This window comes from Corvus hawaiiensis, chromosome 5, assembly GCF_020740725.1.
Source record: "Corvus hawaiiensis isolate bCorHaw1 chromosome 5, bCorHaw1.pri.cur, whole genome shotgun sequence".
NCBI classification, from domain to species: Eukaryota; Metazoa; Chordata; class Aves; order Passeriformes; family Corvidae; genus Corvus; species Corvus hawaiiensis.
This window is the reverse complement of record NC_063217.1, coordinates 60,528,444-60,554,151: the sequence shown is the minus strand read 5'-3', so window position 1 is coordinate 60,554,151 and position 25,708 is coordinate 60,528,444. Positions and strand designations below refer to the sequence as shown.

At 37.6% G+C, this 25,708-nt stretch overlaps 1 protein-coding gene across 2 annotated transcripts in view; it reads right to left on the bottom strand.

The window, feature by feature from the left end:
- ARHGAP10 (Rho GTPase activating protein 10) overlaps positions 1–25,708 on the bottom strand; it is a 145,430-nt gene that overhangs the window by 49,220 nt on the left and 70,502 nt on the right. For both annotated transcript variants that reach the window (XM_048305191.1, XM_048305192.1), the window contains 8 exons: positions 24,417–24,498; positions 23,344–23,386; positions 21,992–22,057; positions 15,594–15,668; positions 10,558–10,645; positions 9,190–9,248; positions 6,567–6,672; positions 5,785–5,944 (listed from right to left, as the gene is read on the bottom strand). In XM_048305191.1, coding sequence (XP_048161148.1) covers positions 5,785–5,944; positions 6,567–6,672; positions 9,190–9,248; positions 10,558–10,645; positions 15,594–15,668; positions 21,992–22,057; positions 23,344–23,386; positions 24,417–24,498 — 679 coding nt within the window. The remainder of the gene's footprint in view (positions 1–5,784; positions 5,945–6,566; positions 6,673–9,189; positions 9,249–10,557; positions 10,646–15,593; positions 15,669–21,991; positions 22,058–23,343; positions 23,387–24,416; positions 24,499–25,708) is intronic.

The window sequence follows — 25,708 nt, the reverse complement described above, 5'->3', positions numbered from 1 at the left end:
TTATTAGTGCAAGTAGCATGCACGTGGAAATATTGGAAATAAAATTATTATCAGATGACTGCCACATATTTTTAATATAAAAATCTGTTTAATGGTTTGAAATACACTAACCCTTCTGGTAAGGCAAAAGAATTCTAAAGAGTACATGCAAAAAACGTTCTTATATCACACAGTTTCTGCGTAAGAATTTTCTTTTTAAATGCTTAAGAAGTGCAACAACTTTTCCCCTCTCCATGCCCCCCACAATATTTTATTGAATATTTTCTTTTACTAACAGAATTTTATTCAAGAACATCCATGTTAGCAGTCTCCATAAGGACTTCTCCCTTCCCTCCTCCTCCATATATGCAAGCACAGCACCCTGACCATCAAGACTGAAGGAAATATTAGTCAACTGAATTCCACACCCTTTCTTTCACTTACTTAGGAACATTGCTTGTGGGCAGCAGAAGATGAGATCTCTATCACTTTGAAATTTTGTATGAACTTGAGGGAAGTTTCCCCAAATTAACTGTAAATAAGGTAGGCAAATCAAGAAGTGAGAAGTCAATGTACTAATTCTATGTGCCACGTATTTGCAGTACAGCATGTGAGCAGGCCTCTTCCATCCCTGAGATCAGGACTTTTGTTTTGATTTTCTTTATTAATATAATATGATTTCTCACAGTGCATGTTTTGTTTCTTTTGGATCAGTCTAGCAGCATACCAATCCAGGTATTGATCCAGACTGCTTCTAATATCATCAACTGCAGTCACAAACGTGAGTAGAGATTTGATATTCAGTCTCCTTACTATGCATAAGCCACATTTAGAAAACTGGAGTCTTTTAAACAAACTATAATTTGCAGTCAATTTAACACACCACGTGTGTGTGTGTGTCACACAGAAGGTCTTTATGCTATCCACAGGGCAGAGAAAAGACTTAAAGAGTTTGCTCACACTACACTGGAACGAAAGAGCTGCTCTGACTCCCACCAGAATTTCTTTGTTGCGTCTGTTGCCCTTTCTGCTTGAGACTCAGCCAATGCTTAAGGCATGTAATTGGAATTAAGATAAGGAACAGTTTCAATGACACTTCTGATTAGTTACATGCTTCAAGTTGTTAAGCACATGATGAATACCCTCCTGAATACCCTCGCGTGTTTTTACCACAAACTCTGCGCTAATGGAGATATTTTAATGTCATTTTTTTCCCCCTCCAAGTCCAATGTTTGTTGACGTGAGAAACATTCAGCTTGTGGAGGTTTCAAATTGCTGCACCATAGCAAACCACCATAATTACACTGAGTTGCTTCTTAGTCCTCCTTTGCAGCCAAAGGCAAAGCAACAGGAGAGCTGAAACAAGCCCTCTTTAGTATTTCTCATGTGTCCCTTTAGTGGGCCTTCAAAAGATCTGCTCTGTTGCCAAAAAATACTCTTAAGTTTACGTGACGGTGTGGCATTCAACCTTAAAGCATTTACCTGCAACAGAAGTGCTGGATTGCCAAGGGGAAACTCTGCTGCTTCATGCTCTAAAACAAATAACTGACTTTACCAACTTCCATTCCTTCTGTCTCACGAAAATTGCATGTATTATGCACTGTAATACGTTTTAAGACAAGATTTTTCAAGGATTACTACGTGAGGTTGATGTTGGCTTAAGAGCTCAGTAGTATTACATTCTTCTCTTCCCTTTTTAGTTTAAAAAAAGAAATGAAGGTGCCCAAAGTACAAAAAAAAATTCATTAAAAGAATTCCCCTTAAAACTGTTTTGAACAAAACCAGTTTTTGGCTAAGCCAAAGACATTTTGTCTAAAATATGTAAAATCTTTCCCCTTTATAAAAAGATTGATAGAGGAAAGGTATCTGCCCTATTTATAGGAGCTACTGAGCTTTTCAGCATAAATGTCTTTGAGATAATTTTGCCCATAGGTTATTTGAATTCTAAAAAAAGGTATCTTTTACGAAGCCTATTCCCTTTCATCAGATTATGGCCTCCCAGTCTTCAGAAGGAACTTCTGTCTAGCCCCTCGCTTTTTTCCTTCTGATTTTCTTTCACTGTAATTTTCATCTTCTGTTTTTATAATCTTGCTATTTGTACTCACTATTCGTTCCTCCCCAATATGCTGGTTTAAATATTCCAGTCCCACTGAGATTTTTATTCCAACCTCCTCCCTCATCTTCTTTCATTTCTTAGACTTTTTTTATCCTGGTGCCTTTTTTTTCCTTCTTAAAATAATGTTCAGGGAATTGAGAAACCAAAATGGCTCACATTACCACTGAGGCATCTCTAAATGGCAAATAAATAAGCCCTTTGAATAGTGACATTCATTCCAACAAGATGCCAAAACATTGTAACAAACAGCAAGATGAACATGTGCACGCCCTTCACGCTGCCATGGCGTGGACCACCCTTCTTCCTCACTGCAAGTCTGAGAAAAGACCAGAAGAGCTGAAATGTCCAAGATTTCCAACTTGTTAAGCCCAGGGGAAGAAAAATTAATTGAAACCCTTGAAACTCATTTGGAGGAGGCAGAGAAGAGCAATCAAAACCTTTTTTTCGGGGCCAAGTTGACTAAGGCTTTCATCAGAAGATTACCTAAAGGCCAAGATTGTTCCAAGCACTGTACAAGCACAGCTGCAGTCAGCTCCTGAGAGCTCGTTACCTCATAGCAAAATAAACATAATGATGAGACAAACATGAATTTCTTGATGCTTCTTTAGTGAAGGGAAAGATACAGGACAAAATCTGGCTATCCTTTCCCTCTCTGACTGTCCTTCCCCTACAGCCACAGGACAGAAGCAAGACAATTTACAGGTCTAATTATCCTCTGCCTTTTTGGCCTTGCTTCCACAGTAGGTGATTCTGAGGGTCCTGAGTAAAGTATCTCAGCTTGGGTCTAATTTTTGGTTTTTTCTTTCAAAGCAGAGGTCTGCTTGTGCAGCTCACCTTCTGAATAGGCACTGTGAGAAATACTGTGCCTGGCAGAGACTTGTCTAGAACTGATGAAAGCCAAACAATTCCTTCCTGATGCTCTTCTATCCCTTTTCTACTTTTAATCATCATGCAATAAATGCCATTTAAGCAACAAATCAGGCTGCATGGTCTAGTTTCAGTGCTCCAATCTCAGCATTTTGCAAAACATCCTCCTCAACACGCTGTAACTGGTTCACAGACATGGTTCGGATGTACATATGCAGCCTGCAAACAAGGTGGAAGTGGTACTGACTGGTTTCTAGCCAACAGGAAATAAATGTACGTATCAACAAAGCTTAAAAAAAACCAAAACAAAAAACAAACAAAACCAGCTTATTCACTAAGCATGATACTCTTATGTCAGGGCAAGTCATTGTATTCACATTTCCATACATTAATTGCACAGAAATTCTCTAATTAGAACCCAGCAAAGTGATGATACTGGAATGACTGCACTAGAATTTCAAAGCCAGTAACCCAATTATGTCTCCTCCTAAAAATGAGCAGTGAATCTCATTCAATAAAGCTATCCACATAAGACATAAAGAGCATTGATGGAATTTAAAAATATTTGAGGAATCCTAACCATTCTTTACCATTTTGCCTACCAAGTTACTGTATTTATACCAGAAATGCTGATGGTTACTGCTTCTGCAATTGGAAAGTTTTTTAGTCATTTCCTTTGCTACAGGAGAAAAGAAATTCCTCTCTGCAGAGTACCAGAGCTGGAAATTATATAGGCACCAAGTGTAAAGGGTCACTGCGCCTCCTTCTGAACTCCATCACTCTCCTACAATTCCAACTTTTGCTCTTATCAGCAGAAGCTGCTAAAAATTAGCAGAGTCAAAGTAGTGGCTGAATGAAATACTTTAAAATATTTTAACCCACAGCCAGTGACTTTTCCTAGGACTTCACCAGGGCTATAAATAAAATATCTAATGCAAGACTCTCAGAAAGTCTGAAATGCACAGAAATTTAAAATAACAATATAAAATGAACAGTAGACTGGCAATGACCTTCCTTGGCTTTAAAAGCAGGTCCTTGGTCTGCCCTCAATGAAGAAAGGTCACTTGTAAGAGCAGCATACTCAGTTGGACTATAAAATTTTTGTAATGCCTTAACCCACCTCTCCATTGCCTTTGTTATAAACACAGAGAGGTCACACTTGGGGCTGCCTTCCATTTTGGAAGCAGCTCTAGCATGGGAGAGGTTGCTTCAGGCAGACCACTGCTGGCAAGTTCACTGTTAGAAATGGCAGTGAAATGACAGAAATCCCTTTAAAAAAATTATACCTTTCTAGTTCTAAAGAAGGCATAAAACCAAGGAATTACGGAAAATGATGCAGTATTATATTGATGTACTTTCCATTCCTCGCTTCTCTGCATTTTCAGAGGAGCAAGAAAGGCCACATATTTCAAATGTAAAATTGATGTCCAGTTTTTAAAGACATGTGACTGAGCTGGCATAAGAATAGGATGGTGCTAATCTGTGGTGATTTGAATAAACACAACTCAACCTCCATATATTATTGAAACACCCTGGCTCTGCTCACTCTCTCTCAACTTTCTTTAATTTGTGTGGTCACCGCAATAGCTTTAAAATCATGAGCTCAACTGCAAGGTTTACTTTCATTTCTAAGATCCAAAATTAATACCACAGCTTACAGCCCTTGGAATATTTATTGCTTAGAACTTGAGCCACATGTGCAGCCCAGTATTTTTCCAGCAGAACAATACCATATCTGCTCAGTGTGCGTGTGAGGACAGCATTACAGCCTAAGTCAACTAAGCCAACAAAACCCACCGTGTGGACACAGCTATGCCAACAGCAGCTTTGCCCAGCCTGTATCAATCAGGGAGGGAGCGCAATTACATTGTCAGAAAAACTTGAGACATATACTATTTAGAGTAGATAACACTTGACTTAAATAGCCGATTTCAACACTGTTAACCTTTAAAGGAAATAACAATTTCAATGCTCCGAGTGCTCAAGAAAGGAGAGAGGAAAAAGTACATCTTGGGATTTTTCCAAAGCACTTTTTTTTTGACAGTAAGAGTGAGGAAGATGCTGTCCATCACCCAGTAGAAAATACCTCAAACATCCAGTTACAGAAGTCAGCTTAGACACAAGGGACTCCCAAAGGAGTACCTAAATAAAGAGACATGTAAAGGACTTTTTCACTATTTTTATTTTTAATTTCAGATCCCAGATTACACGCAGTGATATCCTGGACAGTATCTTGTACACGTGAGACACTTCAGTAACTGGCAACTTTAGTAATAGCAGCAACAACTTCTATTTTCAGTACTACCTCAAAAACAAAGGCTTAAAATAACACACATTCAGCTGAAAACAAAGGAAGTGTTAATACCTGGCTCTCTCATAATGCTTTCTACACTTAAAACTTAAGGGTACAGTAGAGTCTTCTTTTTTACTCTGGGAACTCTGAGATAAAATGAGGACATAAAACAATGAATTCAGACCCTGGTCAAAGTACTTACTGGATGAGCTAAAAAACTGAGCCTGGGCTTTCTCTTTTCCAGTTCTGTATCACTTTTGCTCAGAAAAAAAGTAATGCAAATCTATTGGTGTACTATACACAGAGAAGCACTATTACTGCCAGGAAATAGGCATTCTGAAATGTCAGTTCACCTATGAACAGGAATGATTATCAAGGACAAATAACCAAAAGCATACAGTGTATAGAGGATACTCTTTAGAATTAAACTATTAATTTAATGTCATGTTTAATTCCATGCTTAACCCCATTAAGGCTAGCAGATTGTTTTAGACAATGCTCAGAAACATGAAAACATAGCAAAACTTACCTTCTCGTGATTTTCTATCAGGATTTCAACGACGATATTCTGAAACTTCAGGTCCATGATGGCCGCTACAGTTTCTTCCTGTGGCCTCATTAAGGTTGGTCCAAATACTACCCCTAGGTTTGCCACAGTCATTAGATTCCTCTTGGCATGCTTTGAAACACTTTTTGAAAAGAATTGAAGGAAAAAACAGGAAATGGGTTATGAAAAATTTCCATTACTGTTGGAAACTGCAGTCTACAAATGAAAACATTACATTTCCTTAATCTATGTTTTAGAAGTTTGCTTTGTGCAAACTTTCTTCAAATAAAGTCTTACTAAATTCTGGAAAACTGAAAAGCCATTCTTCCACTGGCAACTTACAAACAAAACCAGTCTCTTACTCAACTTAAATATATTAAATGCACTTAGCCTTGGACCAGGGCAAGTGTGAAACCAACTTAAATTTGCTAACAGATCTCCACTATTCCCTTTGCCAGAATTTGCGAAAAGAAACTATAACGTTCCCTTTCTCACTTCAATCAAACCCTCAGCTGCTGGCAGGACTGCTAAAGTAAATACTTCTATGGCTTCATTAACGTCTTAGATTTCTGCCTTTCCCGCCAAAATACGCACAGCGTGAGTCCAGCATCTTGTCTGCTTTTGCACGTTTGGCTCTTGGGGTTGAGGATGACAGCATCAAAATGGGCTTCAGCTCCAGCCACGCTCCACTAAAGCCCTTTGTAGTTAAAGAAAGGTAAAGACAAGAATTCTGACAAGGTAGGAAAGCAGGTCATACCACTTACTTTGCTAAATGTTTCACCAAAATTTCCAGCATCTCTTTGTTCTTTTCTGGGAGTTTGTGGACCAAGAAGTGAACAGCATTGACTCGAGACTCGGGACTCCCACTTTCTATGGGATAGAAATAAGTATCTCAAAAATAAAATTAAAATAAAATAAAATTCACAGAAACACAAACCTTCTCCCACCCCTGCATGGAAACATACTGCACACACTTTGCTTCACCACTTATGTATCTCCAAATATAGCAACACTGAACATATGTGCTTGTTTTCACAAGTAATATTGTTCTAGAATTATGAACTTATTTGGTTATTTTGAGAACTCATCTTTCAATCCACCTGCAAAAGGATGCCTTTGTTCATTTATTTTTAAAGACTGACAGATGCAGTTATTGTTTTGCTGCATTGGACTCATCTGCTTACAAATACACGGCAAGGTGAGGAGTGATGTTACTGAGTGCCGCAGAGAGGAACTGTACTGCTTTCCATTTTAGCATCATTAACTGATTGTCTCCGTGATTAGAATTCAGCTTTGCTGGTACTGTGCAGCTAATGATGCTGCATTTATGCTACCTTGCATTGGAAACGGCATGCAGATCTATATGCTTAGAAAACCTAATGACCTCTGAAGACACAGAAGAATAAACATGCAAAAAAACCTACTGAGAATACTATGACAAAGGTTCTGAATAACAATGGCATCTCTAGTATAGCACAGAAATAAAGATAAGCAAAGAGTTTTTTATTTTTGTCAGTTGCGTGTTAAATTGAATAATTTTGGCCGCTATAGGTTTCACTGTACACAGATGAAACCAAGAACACATAAAAGATGAAAATAAACCATCTTCCTATTTCTTAAACTTGCATTAAATCACAAAACTACATCTTAGTAGTGGTTATAATAAGAGGAATGGATGTATTTCTATTGCCTATAATAATACTTACGAGAAAGTTCAGAATGAGAAAAATTTAGAATCTATTCTGAATGCAAGAAGTTTTGACATGAGAACCACTGACCAGGTCCCATTTTTCTCTAAGGCAACTTTGATTGCCAAGTGTATTTCCTATAAAGTACCACCATATTTCTTCAGTGCATATTCCTTCAGATTTTTTTTTTCTTTGCATATTGCTACACATTTTAGGGCTGTATTTTATTCTTTTGCAGTTAACACCCCTGCACAGATGGCAAGAAAAAAGGCTACCAAAAAGCAAAACATTTAACTTCTAGTGAGCTACTCAAAATTCTCAAAGAAAAAATAGCCTTCTTTAAAGTGAGACTATTTTATGTATATGTGAAATCACAAATTCTAATTAAAGAATGGCTAAACAATTTTTTACAAGATACAGCCAAAGCTCATATAGTTTCAATCTATACTGATACCTATAAAGAGAACAAAATTGAAGGAAAACCTTTTAATTTTGGCTCCTCCTCCAATAGTTTCAGGGAAAAGGATATTCCTTGCTATTTCAGTGTTGATTTTTTATAGCCAACATAGGAAACAACACTGACAACCTATTTTTGAGTATACTGTAACTCAGATCTACAATGTTGATTAAATTTCCCTCCCCAGAATCAACTCCTTTACTGAGCTGTTTACTTATGAACACTGTAACGTCTGAAACATGCAACTTCAACTGAATTCCTTTACTGAAAGAGACTATAAAATAAAGAAAAATAAAGTGAGAAACTGCTGGCAAAACTTCAGAAGTCAAGAAATTATTTTAACACTTTCCAATACAAACGTGAAAACTCACCACGAAGGTAAGGATGTCAAATTTTGTTTAAGCACTTGCCTGCTAACATGTGCTTTGGCAACAAATTTCCTGAGCTAATTCTCATTTTGAATTAAGGACCAGAAGAAAACCCATTCTGCAGTCCTGGAAAGTCATTACAGTAATCTGAAGATGATAAAGCAATTGTCTCAAAGTTTATTTTAATTTTGCTTTCCACAGTCTGCCAGAAGTGCTACAGGCTGGAAAGAAAATCAGCTAAATATCTGTTTGATACTTTGCCAAAAATTTTCTTACACAGTTTCCCTCTATCCTCTTCCAAAAAAATTCCATGTACACTAGATACCATACAACTGAGCTACAAATGCTGTTGTGTCTTCTCCAAGTCTGTATTTGAACTGCCACAGTGTAACGTGGCCTGCTCTTTCCTTTCCTCTCATACACGAGGAACATTCAAGCCAGCCTGCACACAGAGCTAGCAAGGCACTGAAAACAAGGGTCAGGCAGCTGTGCTTTAAGGACTCAAATGAGCTCAGATTAGTGTACCTTTTGCTAGGCTTCATACTCTTTATAAATGGAAGGCAAAAAAAAAAAAAAAAATCACAGATTAAGTAGATGCTTATCATTATACAACTAAGATAATAAGAATAAATGTTTACAATGGCTATCCAAAAGTTTTTCCTTAAAATGAAGAACTGTGCTATGCAGTCACATTATATGTGACACACAGTAGAACTAAATACTGATTAAAACATATTTTTAAATAATTTCTTATTTCTTCCTGTATTTTTACTGGAATGAAGCATTTTTCTGAAATTGCATTTGCAGAGTGCTCCTGAGGTCACAACAGCACAACAACAAAAGATTTCTATTTGAACTACAGTCATGTATTTACTGGCAGGAATGATGAATTCTCCATGCAACTCGTATGTCATCAGTGGCTCTGGAAGGCTTCTGTAAAACAAGGATGACATAAAAATTTAACTATATTTTCTTCTAGCTGCATTTACTCTAAGCAGGAAACCTTTTTAACATTCAGTAGCATAATCCTCATACTGCAAGTAACCACTGTTACAGAGGCCCCTGAATTAAATGACTTCTAGAATAAATGGAAAACTTGGTATTATCAGGAAAACAAGACTAAATGCATCCATTCACCTTCCATGAGCTGAAGTGATGCCTCCAGTCTAACATAAGATACCTTGCCGATTTTAACACCAAGATTGTTTCTCAGATGAAGATTGTACACAAATACTCTGCAATTCATTCTTCACTAGTGTTTAACACCAAGATTGTTTCTCAGATGAAGATTGTACACAAATACTCTGCAATTCATTCTTCACTAGTGTTTTTTGAACACTAAGAATCCCAAGTCAATGCCTTACTGGAAAAACACTAATGTCTTAACAACAACCACCATCACCAGAGTTAAAACCGTTTATTAAATTGACTTGACTGATGCTCATGAAATACTGGAGTAAATACTCGGATCTCGGATGGGAAATACTGTAAGGGAGAAATACTTCATCATGTACACTTTTCCTTTTTTTTTTTTTTTTTAAACTTTTCTATATTCTGTATTATAAAGATACTCTTGTATCTTTATAGTAGTTCTGCAGCAACCATTGATAGTGGTTGTAGTAACATTTCATTTAATAAAAATAGCAGATTAAAAGTACCATGTTTGTGTTACGCTACAAGAGAGACACAAAAGTGCAACATTTTATGTTCTTAGGCAATTTAGTAAAATAGCTTGATCAGGAATTGGCAAAGCCATTTAAATAGAGAACAGATTTAAATTCTTATTTAAAATTTTTAACACTCAGAATATTTTTACTACTGCACACAGAACATCAGAGCAAGAGTCAGAAAGAAAAGAGGAAAATATTAAAAATTTCACAGCCTTTTCTCTTTTCATTCTACCACACTGAAACACAAAAAGGAAACAAATTTGAACAATCTTAGCTAACTTTCAGTAATGACTCTCAGCAAGTTTACTACCAATTCAGGTTTCTGAACCATTAGTGAAATGCTTCTGTGTCTAACAGTAAAGTGTTTGGGGGCTTGTCTCATATGAAGGTGTTAGTGTTGCTAAAGTATTTTGCTTCCCCCAAGACAAATAACAAATATGGTACGTGCACAAAATGAGCTCCTATTCTAAAATGTAGCAAAACTAACCAGTTTTTAGCTTAACACACTGCATAGGAGAATTAAAATAAGAATTTATAATCTAAAAAACCAAATAAACAAGAGACAGCCTTACCGCAGATACTGCTTCATAGCACTAGTAATTGTCTTCACTTCCCAATCTACTGAGTTTTCAAGGTCAACTTCATTGCAGGTTTTGGAATCTAGAAAATAATCAGAAAGAGAAGAGGGACATGAAAAAAGGGAATTCTAAATCAGTATGGCCTACATGAACAGCAACACATTGACTTTGACCACTACATATTTGCTCACATGAACGTAGAAGCAACATCCTTTTTATTATTATTAGGTGATGTGAGGAGACCAAATATCCAAACTTGTTTATAAATTCCATCCATTTTCATATTTTGTTTTTAAAACTATTTACTGCTGATTTTTTTTCTTTAATGAAAGATTAAAAATCACCCTTATGTAAAAAGATCTCTATAGCAATTGAAATTTTCACACCTCTAATTAAACAGAGAGATGTTCACAAACACAGAAAGATATACCAAAACAGTTAAGGGAAAAAAGACCCTCTAAGAAGAATTTATCTTTCACTCTTTTCTTTCTTATTTAAAGTGATAAATCCTTTCCATAGTTATGCCTGTAAACTGTGGATGAGAACAGTCAAAGTGCAGCATGACCCTCTGCATTGTGTGAAAACCTTTAAGAGGTGCTTCCAAAGTAGGAAAAGGAGTCTTCACTGAATGTTTGCCTTGATCAGTTTTAGCCACTGGACAAGAAATACTTATTTGCTTAACCATTTGTCAGGTTCACAGAACTCCCACCTTCTCCCAGGTTAGTTGGTAGAGTCTTGGAACAAGACATATCCCCCCGAAAGGTTTGTCTGATTGACCCATCAAGTTATAGCGTTTTTGACAGAAGATAGAAAACAAGACAGCACACACACAGAGAATGTTTTGCAATCACCAAAACCCCCTTTTGGCCTGAGAGCAGGAAGCCACAGCTAGCTGACACAAGAGGAGCACACGTATATGGCCAGCCTAGCCCAATGTATTTGCTGACTTTCCTGTTATTATTTACTGCTACACGTTTCCATCAGTCACTGCAGTGAACGGCAGCAGTGGCTGACACAGCTACGTGGGGACCCGTTCATACAATTCAGAATTCATTTATTACTTGGCTTGTCAGACAAACGACAGACACATTTAAAAAATCAAATTAGGATCCCTGATTAAAGGTGCAGTCCTTTTACCAGGACTAAATAATTTTGTTCTAAAAGCTGTGCCAAGCAATTATTTCTGTAACTGAATATTCTCCCTCATTATATCAATTATTTAAATCTCATTTTAAAATACAGGTCAGATAACATTTTCTAGCAAACTGTTACTAGCCAACCACCACCCAAAATACTCAGGATTGTCTCAGATATAAGCTTCTTTTTTTCTCTTTTTAGCTTGCTAGCTGCTTCCATGTTCAAATTCTCTTTTTTGAGAAGAAAATTTGTCTCCTGAATTAATTAAATAAAAACTGCCATCACATCAGAAGCTAGCAAAATCTATGGGGGTTTTGTTACTAAACCACTATGTAATATCCAGTTTTTAAATAGCTGCTTCATAATCATCAACCTCCTTTACATTCAAAGTATGCACTCTGTTCATTGAAATTTGTTGATGGATTTTGGGAGGAAAACAACAGGCGTCAGAATTCCAAAGCAAGCCTTGTAAAATAAAAAATAGAAGGTATTGTTGAAACATTTCATTATCTCTTGGAGGAAAAAAAAAGAAAAAAATCAGCCCTGCTACCAATCCCCAGTTTGATTGTAGAAGCCATCAAGATTTAAAGACATTTTCTTCATTTTTGGTTTGCCATTTGCTTTACATTGCTCTGTGTCCCCCCACCCAATGGATTTCACTATTCCTGCTCCATTTTTCCCCCTCTACTTCAAACATCCCAGACCATTGTAAGAACTGGAACTTCAACCAGATTTAAAAAAAAAAAATTACTCTATGGTTGTTTTCATGCTACTTGTTCACATAACAGCCACTGTGCACTGAAGGGCAACTTATGCCTATAAAACTAACCGTGCACATTTAAGAACAGCTTTTGACAGAGCAGCTCTAAATTTTATGCAAATCTTTCTGAAAATAAGAGAGCCAGAGTTTATAAAATTTGTCCAGCTCACTAAAGCTGGTTAGGAGGAGACGCATGCATACTGTCATCTACTGTATGTAAAATAACAAGGAATTCCATGTCATTGTTTTGAAACCTGCTCATTTTGGGAAGGCAGAAGCACCTGAAAGCTTCCTTCTACATGTAATATCTGGTATTGTTCACACCAGACAGCATCAGAAATCAAACCTGAACTCATCAGTAGAAACTGCAAGTCCTCAGCAGTCATTTCCCACAGGCAATGGTCCATCTGAAAGCTGATCTATGCAGTGGCTTGTACAAAATCTATGTAACAGTGTGCAGGAAATGAGCCACATCAGATCTATAATGCAGATCATCGATGAAACAGGAACTGGGCCCCCATGCACTTCCAGAACTGAGACTCCTGATGGCACACTGAAGACCTAATATCACATTTCCATAATATTGGAAGTTCTAGCTTTCTATCCCTGTTTACAATGAGATGTCTGGTTAATTTAACATTTTCCCTTAAAAGGCAGAGAGTGTTTTCCTCACCAGATGCCTGCCTTTCAATTTAAACAAGATTATTGCTGCAAAATAGCACAATACCAGTTACAGGTAACTTCATGGACTAAGTTAATTGTAAAATTAACTTCTTTTTTTTTTTTAAAGTAGAATTGTATATTTGATTGCTAGGCCTTACTTTGCAGAGACTTAGCTCCACTAGATTTTTGCATTACAGATGAAAATCTATGCATTCATAGTACTAGAAAAGCATATGTTGGTCTTCTCATACTCTCTTGACTCTCAGTGTACTTTCCAAAATTTTACAGAAAATATTCTGAAAAAGAGACAAAACTACTACAAAAAAAATTACATCCCTGGTTACCATTTGGAAGACTCTTTTTTCACATCGGGCCTTTCCAACTGTGAACCTCATGGTTAATGATAGGTAGCTTTAAATACTTTGAAATTTTGTCAAACATTTTAAAATACAGAAAGTTAATATGAGGATTTTATGATTCTGAAAAATCTTTCATATAAAAGGGTATCTAAGAGTATGCCCAGAGACAAAGGATTAAAGATTAATCAGTTATTTTAAATTCTCTGTACCACTGTATATCAAAAAGGAACCCTCTTTGTTCTTCTCTGAGGACAGACAGATAAAGAGCACAATAGGATCACTTTCAACAAATCATCAGAAAAGAGCACCTGCTTGAAACCTAACTTTTTCCTGCTCAGTATTTTGCCTCATCTTGATACCACTGTATCCTTCCTATGTCAAATAAATACATGAAACTTGGGAATGACAGAAAAATGTTTCAGATTTTAAAAAATAACTAAAAGCAGATGCTGGAATTCCCAGTAAACTCTTCCAGCTGCTACTGAACCACTGGCAACCTGAGTCTATTTAATTTGGATACCAGTAATGGCAGCAAGGAAAATCTGCCTGCCAGACCTGCACGCCCAAACTAAGCCAGCAAGAATAAAACTGAAAAGCATCTCATGATATCAAATGCATTTAATCAAGGCTCTCTGAGTGACAGCACGTCATTCTCCCCATGGTCAATGGCTAAAGATGGTTATTGCTTACTGAGGCTAATCTCAACACAGATAAACAACTATGAAAATCTGTTATATATCAGTCATTTTTATTAATCCCAGTTCGCATTTCCAAGAAGAATCTTTTTTCTATAATACTTTAAAGGTTTACTAATGGAGTACTTCAGGGTGCTGTTAATATTGATTAAAGCAAGACACCATAAATTAATATTTAGCAAGGTCATTATGACAGATTGATATGACATGCAGGTCCTCAAGTCTCAAGATGTCTTATCATTTCTGAGGAGACAGCCTGTTTGAAAAAATAAAGGAAGGAAAAGAAAAAGTCTTACAGGTGGCACTGAACTGACAGCAGCATATAATATAAAAGCGCTTTGTCATTCACATAATGTCTGGGGTAATGAAATGAATTCACTTTCTGGCTTCCTTCAGTTTGCAGTGCCAAAGAACACTGTGTTATCAGCACAGATGGAGCATGCATGGTTCTGGAGAAGAGCCTGGTGCAAACTGCAAACAAGCTTCTTTGCATACCAATGAATCCCTGAGAATCAGACCTTTGCTGTCAAGTGACAGGTTTGGAAGCTCTATAAAAATGAACTAATCCCAGTGGTCTTGTCTGACTGCATGTACTGTCAGTGCTCAGGACAAGAAATGGGGGAACACAGCACATTTTGCAGTCATGGCTACTACTTTGGTGAGAGATATCAGGCAGATGAGGGATTTCATCCAGGTGCCAATATTTCTCTCTTTGCCCCCCCCCCACCCCCAGGGACAGCAGAGTGGCAAGAGAACTCCAGTCACTGGAATTAAAGATGCATCAAAATTTCCAGAAAATAAAGGGAGAAAAAAGTTTCTGAGAATTATTTCACCTATCTAGGTGTAAAAGAGCCTAAGACGTTGCCCGCATATAAGAACTATACAACAAAGTTTACAAAACCAAATCCTTTCTCCATCTGTCTCCTGCCTTGACACACAGTTATTATTAATACATATAGCATATCCCTCCTCTTAAACCAAATAACTCTTTGATGGTAGGCTTAAACAGTCTTATTTTGCACAGTGATTAACTAAAGGCACACATAGGTGTGTACACTTGTACATTCTAGACAAGGGAGAAGTGGAAACGTCAAACAATGAAGCAACTAGCTTCAAACTTTCCTGACTTTGGTATTTTGAATTTTCTGATCAGATCCTTCAACTTAGGCTGCTTTAATCCCACTTACATCAACCTTGCACAAAGCACATGCTTTGCTCCTACAGGTCCCATATTAGTTCTTAGTTTATTCCTACCAGCTAATCTAGGTCTTTCTAAAGTAGGAAAACTTACAATGATATGGTGATTATTTACATGGACTAGAGCAAACTGCTGGCAGGTGCTTTAAAAACTAAATATTGACAGTAAAACAACATGAAATAAAATATTGAAAAAGTATGTGTAAAATAGAGGCATACCCATCAACAAACTCAGAAGTCTCTGGACCTTTGAACTCACCCCCACAACTCTGTACAATCCTTGGTCATTTATACCTATTATGTGAGGAAAAAAAAAAAAAAAAGCATGAGATCAACCACAGTCAAATTTAGCATTAAAATTTTTGCCCCAGGCAACAAATTCTCTTCAAAGACAGACAGACTACATAGCACATTATAAATAAAGTATTACAAGAATTCTTTTGTTACTCTGTGTTTTTAAGAGAAGTTCACATTATGTTTTGATAAAGGTTTCATGTACCTCAATTCCAGTTCTGAAACTGGGAGGAGAAGCAAACAGGGACAAACCTTTGCTTGAAAATAAATAAATAAATAAATAGATTGATAAACAAACAAACCACTGTCTAATTTCAAATTTTTTAAATTGCATTTTGGGTATATTGACCTCCACATTCCAATAATGCAAGAACTGACCCACCAAATGCTAAATTAAGATTTCTTCAATAAATTTAACAGTTCCTTTCCCCCCCCCCCAAAATGTGGTGACTAAAAAACTTTGGATGAAGAAAAACTTAAGCTTATTTCCAGTCCTCAAAACCAGTACTTTTTCAAGTTTATAAATGCTTTCCATTTAAGATACAAGGCCTCATTCCAACCCACTGTGGTCCACAGAGGAGTTACATCCAGAGGCACCACCAAAAGCTACTGAACAGTTTTGCTTGGGATGAACAGAGGAGCCATAACCAGCGCAGTATTTTCAGTCCCCTACTCCCATTCTTTATGGACACTGGACCACTCTCCTGGCATTCCTCTGTGCCCTTCCATTGTATCACACAGATTCACTTCTCTACCCTTTTTCTTCCCCTGTTTTTGCTTTCCTTTACATTACCCAGTTTTATCCCCAGGGAAGTAAAATCGTGAATATAAATTGAATAAAAACGGGAGGGAGAGAAGGGGCAGGGAAGAAAGAGGGCAAAATAAGGTACCTCTTTGTCTGCTGCATTGTTTCAGAGCCCATATAGTGGGAGGTAAAATACTACACTACACAGATGTTTGAGAGGCCTCACAAAAAGCAGCCATCTACAAACACAATCTACCTTCATAATCACACAGGCCTGGAAGAGTAGAAATACCACGAAATACCTGTGTTTCTACTCCGAGGAAATCTTTTCAAATAACAGATTATGTGGTATTCTTATTCAAAATATCCTTCAACAAAGGAAGAATTGTGGAGAATTCCCAGCTTCAATACCAAGCTGTTCCAACCCAGGGAAGGAAAATTAAAGCCAGTCATATGAGAAAAAGTTTCTTCCCAAATAAATATTAGATGAAGTATGTAAAAATCATTAGCCTTTTAATGAATTACTGTCAGACAGAGCCATAATACACAGCAATAATTCTCAATATGGTAGAGAGAACTTGGCATTTTCTACCTCCTCCTCTTGCCTAGACTTGCTACATCTTTTCTCTCTTCTCACACAGTCTGCAGCCTCCTCGGCCATCCCAGATCCTTGAGCCTGCTGAAGTCCTCCCTGTCAGCACCTCTTCCTCTGCCCCAGCAGGGAGCTGACAGGCTACAGCTGCAGCTGCTCCTTCCCTCGGTTGCTCCATCTAGGCAGAACCAGCCCTTTTTCCTCCCGAGGTTGCAGGCACCACTGGAATGGTGCCGAGTCTTAAGCTGGATGCCAGGTTCAGAGCTGGCTCAAATTAACAGAATAAGCCAGATCTCCTCTATTTTATCTGTGCTCATCAAAACACACAACTCTGGAGTATCCTCACAGTTCAGCTGTGCACAAAAGAATGAACTGAAGAAAAACCCGGCTATGTGGCCACAACACTATTCTTCTCAAAATATGAAGTTATCAACACAACCAAATAAGTTTTCCAATGATACCTAGAGCAAGTATGATAGCATGCTATGCACCACTTGGAGACACTAAAAAAACCCTCAACAATATAGTCCTTGATACACTCCAAACAAGAATGCACTACAAATCTGTCCTGAGAGCAGCAAATACTTTTTGCTTCAAACTTCTCAGAGGTGTCCAGGAAAATTCTGGTACCAAACTAACACCAAGCTTTGCCAAAATGCATCACACTTTTTTTATGCAATGTCTTCTACTACTTTTAGTACCACAGAACAAGCCTTCTGCATCATATGCAAGATGCTAAAAAGCTGTAAGAAATACTGTCACACTCAGCTTTTGCTCATCTCAGAAGTTGATTTGTGACCTCCTGTGCATCTAACATTAAAACTGGGGGGAACCAACCGTGCTGACCCCAAACATACATTTACGGGCTTAGAAATAATCGAGGTCAAACCACAAAACCTATTGCTCAGTATTAAAACTGACAGGATAATGCAGGAGTCTCTGAAAAATGGCAGCATTGAAACCACGACAATCCTCCAGCAATAATCATGAGTCTGTGATAGAGATTATCAGATAATTGATCGGTTTCAAATTCATCAACCCAAAAAAAGCACAGCTAATTGCTAGCAGACATCAAGGAGCGCAAAGAGGCATTAATATTTCAACATAGTTTTAGATGATACCTTTAAACATACTTGCAAATGATGTTTTATTTAAAATATACAAACCTAGTTTGAAACAGTCCTATTTCTGATTTAATCTGCACATTTCAGATCTTCAGCACACCCAGCACTGATAACGCTTGGCATTTACAGAACACAATTGACAGGATGACTCATTGCAAGGAATAGCTCACCACTGACTGAAATGCTGAAGGGTTCAGACGCTCTGTCTGCCGGCTCAACTACTACTGGCAACCTGGAGCAGTAAAGCCCCACAGCACAACTTCCTTCATATTTACATTATCTCAAGATGTTTGGCTGCCTGATACCAGAATTTGGCACAGGTACACAGTTTGTTAAACATGCTTAGAAATGTAAGGTATTGTAAGCAAGATAGTAATTTATACTATTGTAAGCAAGGTACATAGTAGGCAAGTTTACTTTGCGACCGGCACTGTGCACGAGGCTGACACAGACTTGCAATATAGCTGCAAATACAACTTTTTATACCAAAATTCCATGGCACAGAAACTGCCAAACAAGTGACACTCTAAATTCAAGGTAACGACAGAGGGGTTTTTGTTACTTGCAAAGGTTTTCTACTCCCTCCTCACGAGGTACTATCTGCCTAAGGAGCAGACGGCCTGGACACGCAGCTCAATGCTGCCATCTCTCTCTGCAGCTCAGATTGGCAACTCCGGTAGTTCTGAACTCGAGACAAACACTGCTTCGGCAAACACTTCACCCATCACATCCCCTCAGAAGGTACAACCAACTACTTGCACACAAAAACGTGCACAGAGCCTTTACTAGTGGAGCAAACAGCTCTTGGTTGTTTCTATAAACATCTACCCCATTCTGTTATTCTCAGTAGAGAATAATAAATTAAATACTCCGAACAGAATCCCCAAATGCTCTCTCCAAGACAAAACACAGGTGCACATCCAACCAGCAAGGTACTTAGTATGCAAGAGATGGGGTGCATATCCTGATACCTCAGCACCTCCTACCAGGTAAAGCACAGCCAATCTCTTGGAAGGCAATGCTGAATCAGAAGCTCACATGCATTTTAACCAAGACACCGATTTTTCTTGGTGCTTCTATTCATTCAAAGCAAATAATTCCCTTTTTGGCTTTATAAAAGGGAACATAACTGAGAAAAAAATTATCCAGCCATTGACAAGTTTATGTTCGATATCTCTGTTATGCTCTTCTCTCTCTGAATACCAGACTACTTCTGCTGTGACATGACAAGACTATTCTCAGTTTCCACCCACACTAGACTGTCCTCTCTTTCCACCCACGCCAACCTCACACCCATTATGATTAAAAGAGATAAAAACATGGCACACAAGCACTGTCTCTGAAGAAGCATCTGTCCTGTTTTCTGCTGCTGAATATAACTTGCTTTTGATGTGTTATCATTGAAGTAAGATAACCAAGTAAAAACTGTTTTCAAGAAAAAGCACAGGTAGAAAATTCTGCAGCTTGAGAGATGGATTTTCTTCATCATACAACTATTTGTCCAAACTCTTTTGAGACAAGCAACTGAATGCTCTCCCAGCCTCCATTTGTTTAGCTCAACAGACATCAGCAGAAGGTCCTTTAGGGGTTTTCTTGTTTTATTTTGGAGTGGTTTACTTGGTTTGGTTTGTTTTGTTTTTTAAATGCAGTTGATGTTAAATTAAGAATCAGTAAACAGAAAATCAACGACTGCTTGAAATGTACTGGACAAATCAATTGGATTGAAACCGAGCTAAATGGATTGTTGAGTTCCTGGAAGGTAGTATCTCACCTCAGTATATTCTTGGAACCCCAAGAAAAGAAATATTCATCGAACACTGATTTATTTTCTTTCTTGAATACTCTCCAAAACAAAATTAATAGACACAAGTCTTTTCCGTTGGCCGTAATTACCACAAAGCACTCTATTAACTGTACATCTTACAAAGGCTGTGTACAAGGGACAGCAAAGCTGCAAAATCTCCAAAGATTTTGGGAACTTTAACCCTCTCCCAAGTATGTTTCAGGGCAGATCCCACCATGGGGAGATGTCCTGCTAACCCATGAAAGCTCATCATTTGTCTCGAACAAGAGAGTTACACAAGTATTTTGCACCTTCTTACACGCCCCTAAATCAAGGCATAAAGGACAGAGTGAACTTAAACCTCCACTCAGTTTAACCTATCCACCCACAGCCCTGAGGAGAAAAAACCCCCAAAAAACAACAAAAAACATTTTCCCAAATAGCCACTTCATGAAGAAAATGTTCACATTTTTCCACAGCTGTGTTTTTGTTTCACTTTTCTTGCAGGGTGTCAGAAAAGAAAAAAAAATAGCCAACCCACTACTTGAAGAAAACTATTTGAACACACTTAAAAATAATAAACCAAAATATAGTATACTCCACACTGCTTATAGTAAGGAGGATTCATGAGGTATTGTAAGGTAGTCAGTCACTGTACCATAGGCCAAAACTACCTTTCTTTACATGAGCACATGTACCCTTTTCATTAAATCTGCCTCATTCACTGCAAAGAGAAGATCCAGACTACACTGAGACAGGGTTTTGCAGTGAAGACAACTTATCTGTAGGATGCCAGCTTTATCTGCAATGTTTCCCAGCTGAAATATTCAGAGTGTAAATGCCGGTAACTGAAATTTTAAAGTGATGAGACAGGCAAACTTATCTGAAAAATATTCAAAAGAACAGAATGAACAAAAATAACACCAGATAGAATATGGCCTAATCTGGAATAACATCTTTAATGCAGCAGACAGGACTGATACAAAAAGCTTTAACAAAAAAAAAAAAAAAAAACCACGTTACATACTTCTTGCTGTTTAAATGCAAAATTCTAAGTATCACGAAGGCTGCTTGTGTTCCTAGTAATATTGTACAGTAAGTGTATACATGGAAGACACTTTTTCAGTAAAATGCTGCACTGACAGCAAGCATGAACCTGCTCCTCTGTTCATCTCACTTAAGCTGGACTGTGATACACAGAGATTTAAGTATTCTGCCTTGTGCTGTGCCAGACCCCGAGGAAAAAAGGATTCAATTCCTGAAAAATTCTAAGCGTCCCCTTTAGGAGTTGGAAGGAAAGCCAACAATTTAGGAGGAAACCAAAATGCAAACAAAGAAATTGCAACATCTCTTTTAACAAACTGAGACATAGACTGTAACCAAGTACCAACTTTCACACCTTCACCTCTTTTTTTAAAAACCGCAACCAAACAAGCTGGTTCTCCACACCATGCCATATAAAACGCAGTGAGTCTCAGAGTGACTGGTCACCACACACTTCAGCAGAGCGTCCCCAAAATCAATCCCAAATACCTCTTGAATACTGTTGCACAGTGACCTCTCCTCCATCTCCAGTTCTGGAACTACAGCAATGAGTATATGCAACAATAAATCCCAACAGATTCTTTGCTCCTGGTGTGATACTAACTCTACGAAAAGTACTTCAACATGTTTTGTTAATCACTTGCCTGCTCAGCTCCTGTTCTTCTGTCTTAAGAGACTGAACAGAAATGAAACACTAAAATAAATTACTCTGTTCCAACAGCAAAGCAAAGGTACAGGCACTGCCTTCAAAACACAGGTTTCTCTTAGCTGCTGTGCACAAACATTGGCTCCCTTTGTCAAGAGAGGTGCTATTTCCTACTTGTGAGCACTTCTGGCAAACACATTTCTTGCGAGAAAGCCATACATAAAAGGATGGGACTGGACAGACTCCTGTTCTGGTCAGTTTATCAGTGAAATGTCTGCCATGGTAAAGTCTTTTCCAGAGATCTACAGGAGACTTTATCATAGAGGCCTTATTCACAGAGCAGACCAGCTGCTTCACCCTCTTCACAAACAGGTTGGGTTGATCATTACCTCGTGTTTCAACAGCACTGATGCACTTTTTGATGATGGTGAACCCTATCTTATCCAATTGTGCACCTACAAGAAAAAAAAAAAAGGTTGAACAGTTTTAAAGCACCATTACAATTATGTCTTTCACCGAAAATAAGGCTGGACTCGATCATAAAGCTAGAACTTTTGAGGCAAAACTGTAAATATTCTGAAATTGGTAGAATACATCACTTTTTATAGAGAAATTCTGCTTTTCTCCTTCACAACCCTGCCTAGCCCAAGCAAAGGCTTGTTCTGGTGATAGTGGCTTCAGTGAATCTGTTCACAGCAGCATCCTTTGAAGAATGGGATCTCTGATTAGTTACACATGTTAGCAGATGCAAGATGGAATTTAACAGTACTTACTGCAACATCGACAACATCTGAGAGAGTTCACCAAATGGGACAAGGAAGTACTTATGATGAAAAAACATAATCATCAACAGCAGGGCTTTTACTGAGTCCTACCCTCAGCCAAAGAAATTCCCATACTAAAGATACAGGACACATGTATATCATTTCACAGCAGTTAATGATCTGACTACATGAAAGCAGATGCATGAACAGGACAACAGCTGAGCTCCAGCATTCCTTTGTTGTTTCTATCGTACTCTTTTTCTTCACATCAAAACTTCATTTAAAAGCTTATATTGCAAAACTGCCCTCCCCCCAAACATCTGGCCTTCTTGCTCCTGAGGACCTGGTCTTGCACCATGAAAAGAAAAAATCTGTGGAAAAATTTCTATTAATAACACCAGGATCCAGCTTTAATCAGCAATTTCAAGTTCTTAAAAAAGCAGGCAGAAATTGCCCCATAATCAAAGGATACCTGTTTTCACTCTCATACTTTGCTAACAGAAGAAAGCTAATGTTATCTAAAGAAAGCCATCTCTTCTACTTCCATATCTTGATTTATATTTTAAATGCACACGTTCAGCTTTTTTGCTGATCTTAACATTCAACTGCAACTGCTTTTAAAACCGTACTTACACAGACTAACAGAAACGTACACACAATCTGGATTAAGAAATTGTGATGCATTTACATACAAATTCACTCTTGAATCAATTTCAGGCATGAAGTAAATTGACAAAAACAATTAGACTATTTCTCCAGCTTATGTCCAGTCCTACAATTCTTACGTATGTACTGAGTTACTGAGTTAAACCCGCTAATGACAAAATCCACAAGTTATATTCAAAACTCAAGACTTAAATGTAAAATAATTAAGCTGGATCCACAGGAAAACAAAAAAAAAAAAAAGAAATTACCTTTGCCTTTCTCAATTGTAAAATATTAACAAAATCAGCCTTAATGCTAATTCAAATACTTACTTCCCTCTCGTTTTGCATTCGCTCTATTCAAGTTGATGAACAGCTAACACAAAAAGAGTAAAAAAGACATAAATTATTTTAAAGACTTCCATGAAACCAGAAAAAAAGACACCCTCAATCTTAATGCTCAGTAGGCACAAATACAGTTGTTTACAGCTAGAACATCACCACCACCAGCAGCTCTAACAGCAAGACCAGAGGTCTGTGCCCCCTCAGAACAATGTTAGCTACAGCCACTGAAATTCACTGTGATTTATGTGGTCCATGTTACTATGTTTCTCCACAGGTTAACTTCCCTCATAGCGTCAAGCTCACTCAAATTGTTAAGAATTTGATAAGTCCTGGGACCTACATCCCAGTTTGGCATTCCCAGAAGTTGTAAACTTACTGGGGAGTCCAGCTCAGCCAACATGCCATGGTAATAAACACCTCTGCAAATGAAACCAGATGAGTCTAACAATGAGGTCAATCAAACCTACAACTGCTGGGGCAGACACGTGACTGTGTCACTGTCTAGAACACCCCATTATTTCTGGCCCACAAGACCAATATATTTATCATTATAAGAATAAATAGTGTGTTTCAATTCAACATTTCACACCCATTTCCTGATGGGAGGCAGAAATTAAGCAAATTCATGTACAACCTCAGTCCCATTGACAAGGGCTTTTCTGATCTGGTTTAAAAAAAATAATAATAATACCATGTAACTCACTCATGCAAGTTTTGCCACTGGAATGCAGCATGTCAGCATAAGACTAAGTGAACATGCTTATACTAGACATTTTCTACAGCACCAATATTATCACTGGGATGGGAAACCATTTATAAAAATCGATGCTGTCATTACAATGAAAAATTCTCATATCAGCATTAGCAGTTATCTACACTGAGCTTTACCAAGTTACTCATCTCTCTTGAGTTTTATTTCACTTTTATCCTTTATTCATTGAATCTATTATTTTTCAAACTACATAATCCCCATTTATTAAAGTATAAATGGGATCAGAGCGTAGGGGGGTGAGAGAATTCTCCAGTACACCATAAAATAATATTTTTAAAATTATGCTTACAGCTTCTTTTCCATCCAAGGCTTCCATCCACAGCTTCCTGTCTTCCTCAGAAAATGCCTGCATGGTCACAGGAACTCCAGGCCTGCAAATGCACCAACAACATAAAGCAACTGCATTCACCAGAAACTAAAAAATTCTTGTCAAATTCTATTTCCAACTACAAGCAAAGCCCATGGTCCTAAAAGGCAGGCTTCATTTTTTTTTGCTTAATAACTGAACACTGCTGAGCTTGAAAATAAAAGGTATAGAAGTGATCCATGCAGTGAGCAATAGGGAGAACAGGGAGGAGAAAAGAAAGTGAATGTAATCTGCAAACTATTTATTTGAAATAGCTCATTGTTGATGACTTGCTGATTCCAACACTTGCTGGAGTTACTGAGTTTTGTGAATTGTAAAACTTGGATTTGCATTGCTGTTAGATGAAAAATGGCATTTGTTAACTCACTCAATATATAATCTTCATCTTTAAAGCAGCAACAATGATCTTAGCTTGCAAGTAAACACTTTATGAAAATAACTATCTTAATTTGGTAAAAAATGAAAACCAAACCATTTAGCTCTTTTCACTAAATTGCAATTGTAAAGGTATCAGAGTATCACCTGGAAGCAATACATCAAACTCAGTACATGCTGCATGAAATACCATTTATTTGTCTTCAAAATAAAGTCAAAGGAAATGAAACCTTCCCTCCTTGTCCTGCATTGGAAAAAATTAAAATCTAGGTAGTATTTCAGAAAGATAATGCTTTTTTTATACATAAAGTAACTTTTTCCTACCCTAGAAGACTCTGCTATTTCCTTACAATTTAAATTTCTCTACATTTACCACTAAAAATGATAAATTACCATTTACCTCAACTAAACATGATGGAGTCCTAGAAACAGAAAAAAGCATCACTTCCCAGAGATTTAGCCAGAATCTTAGAACCCTCAGAGCTGTAAGTGTATCAGAATTTAAAGAAGACATAACCATCTCAGCTTTCCTTTTCAAAGAAAAATATGCAAATTTTCAGCAAGCTCCAAATTATGCTTAAGTCACACACAAGGCTGAATGTTTGCTACTTAAAAGTCTTCCCTAAAATTTTATGACCTTGCCTCCTTCCAAAGCACAGTACCAAAGAAAGCCCCATGCCCAGCTGTCAATCCCTGTTTTATTTTTTAACTTGGACAAGCTGAGGGATAAGTGTGCCCTGAACTGATACCAAGGAAACAAGCTAATGGCCTGCAGCACAGACCTAATCTCCATGGGAACATCTCAGTACTGCACACACATATTATTAAAAGAAAAATGT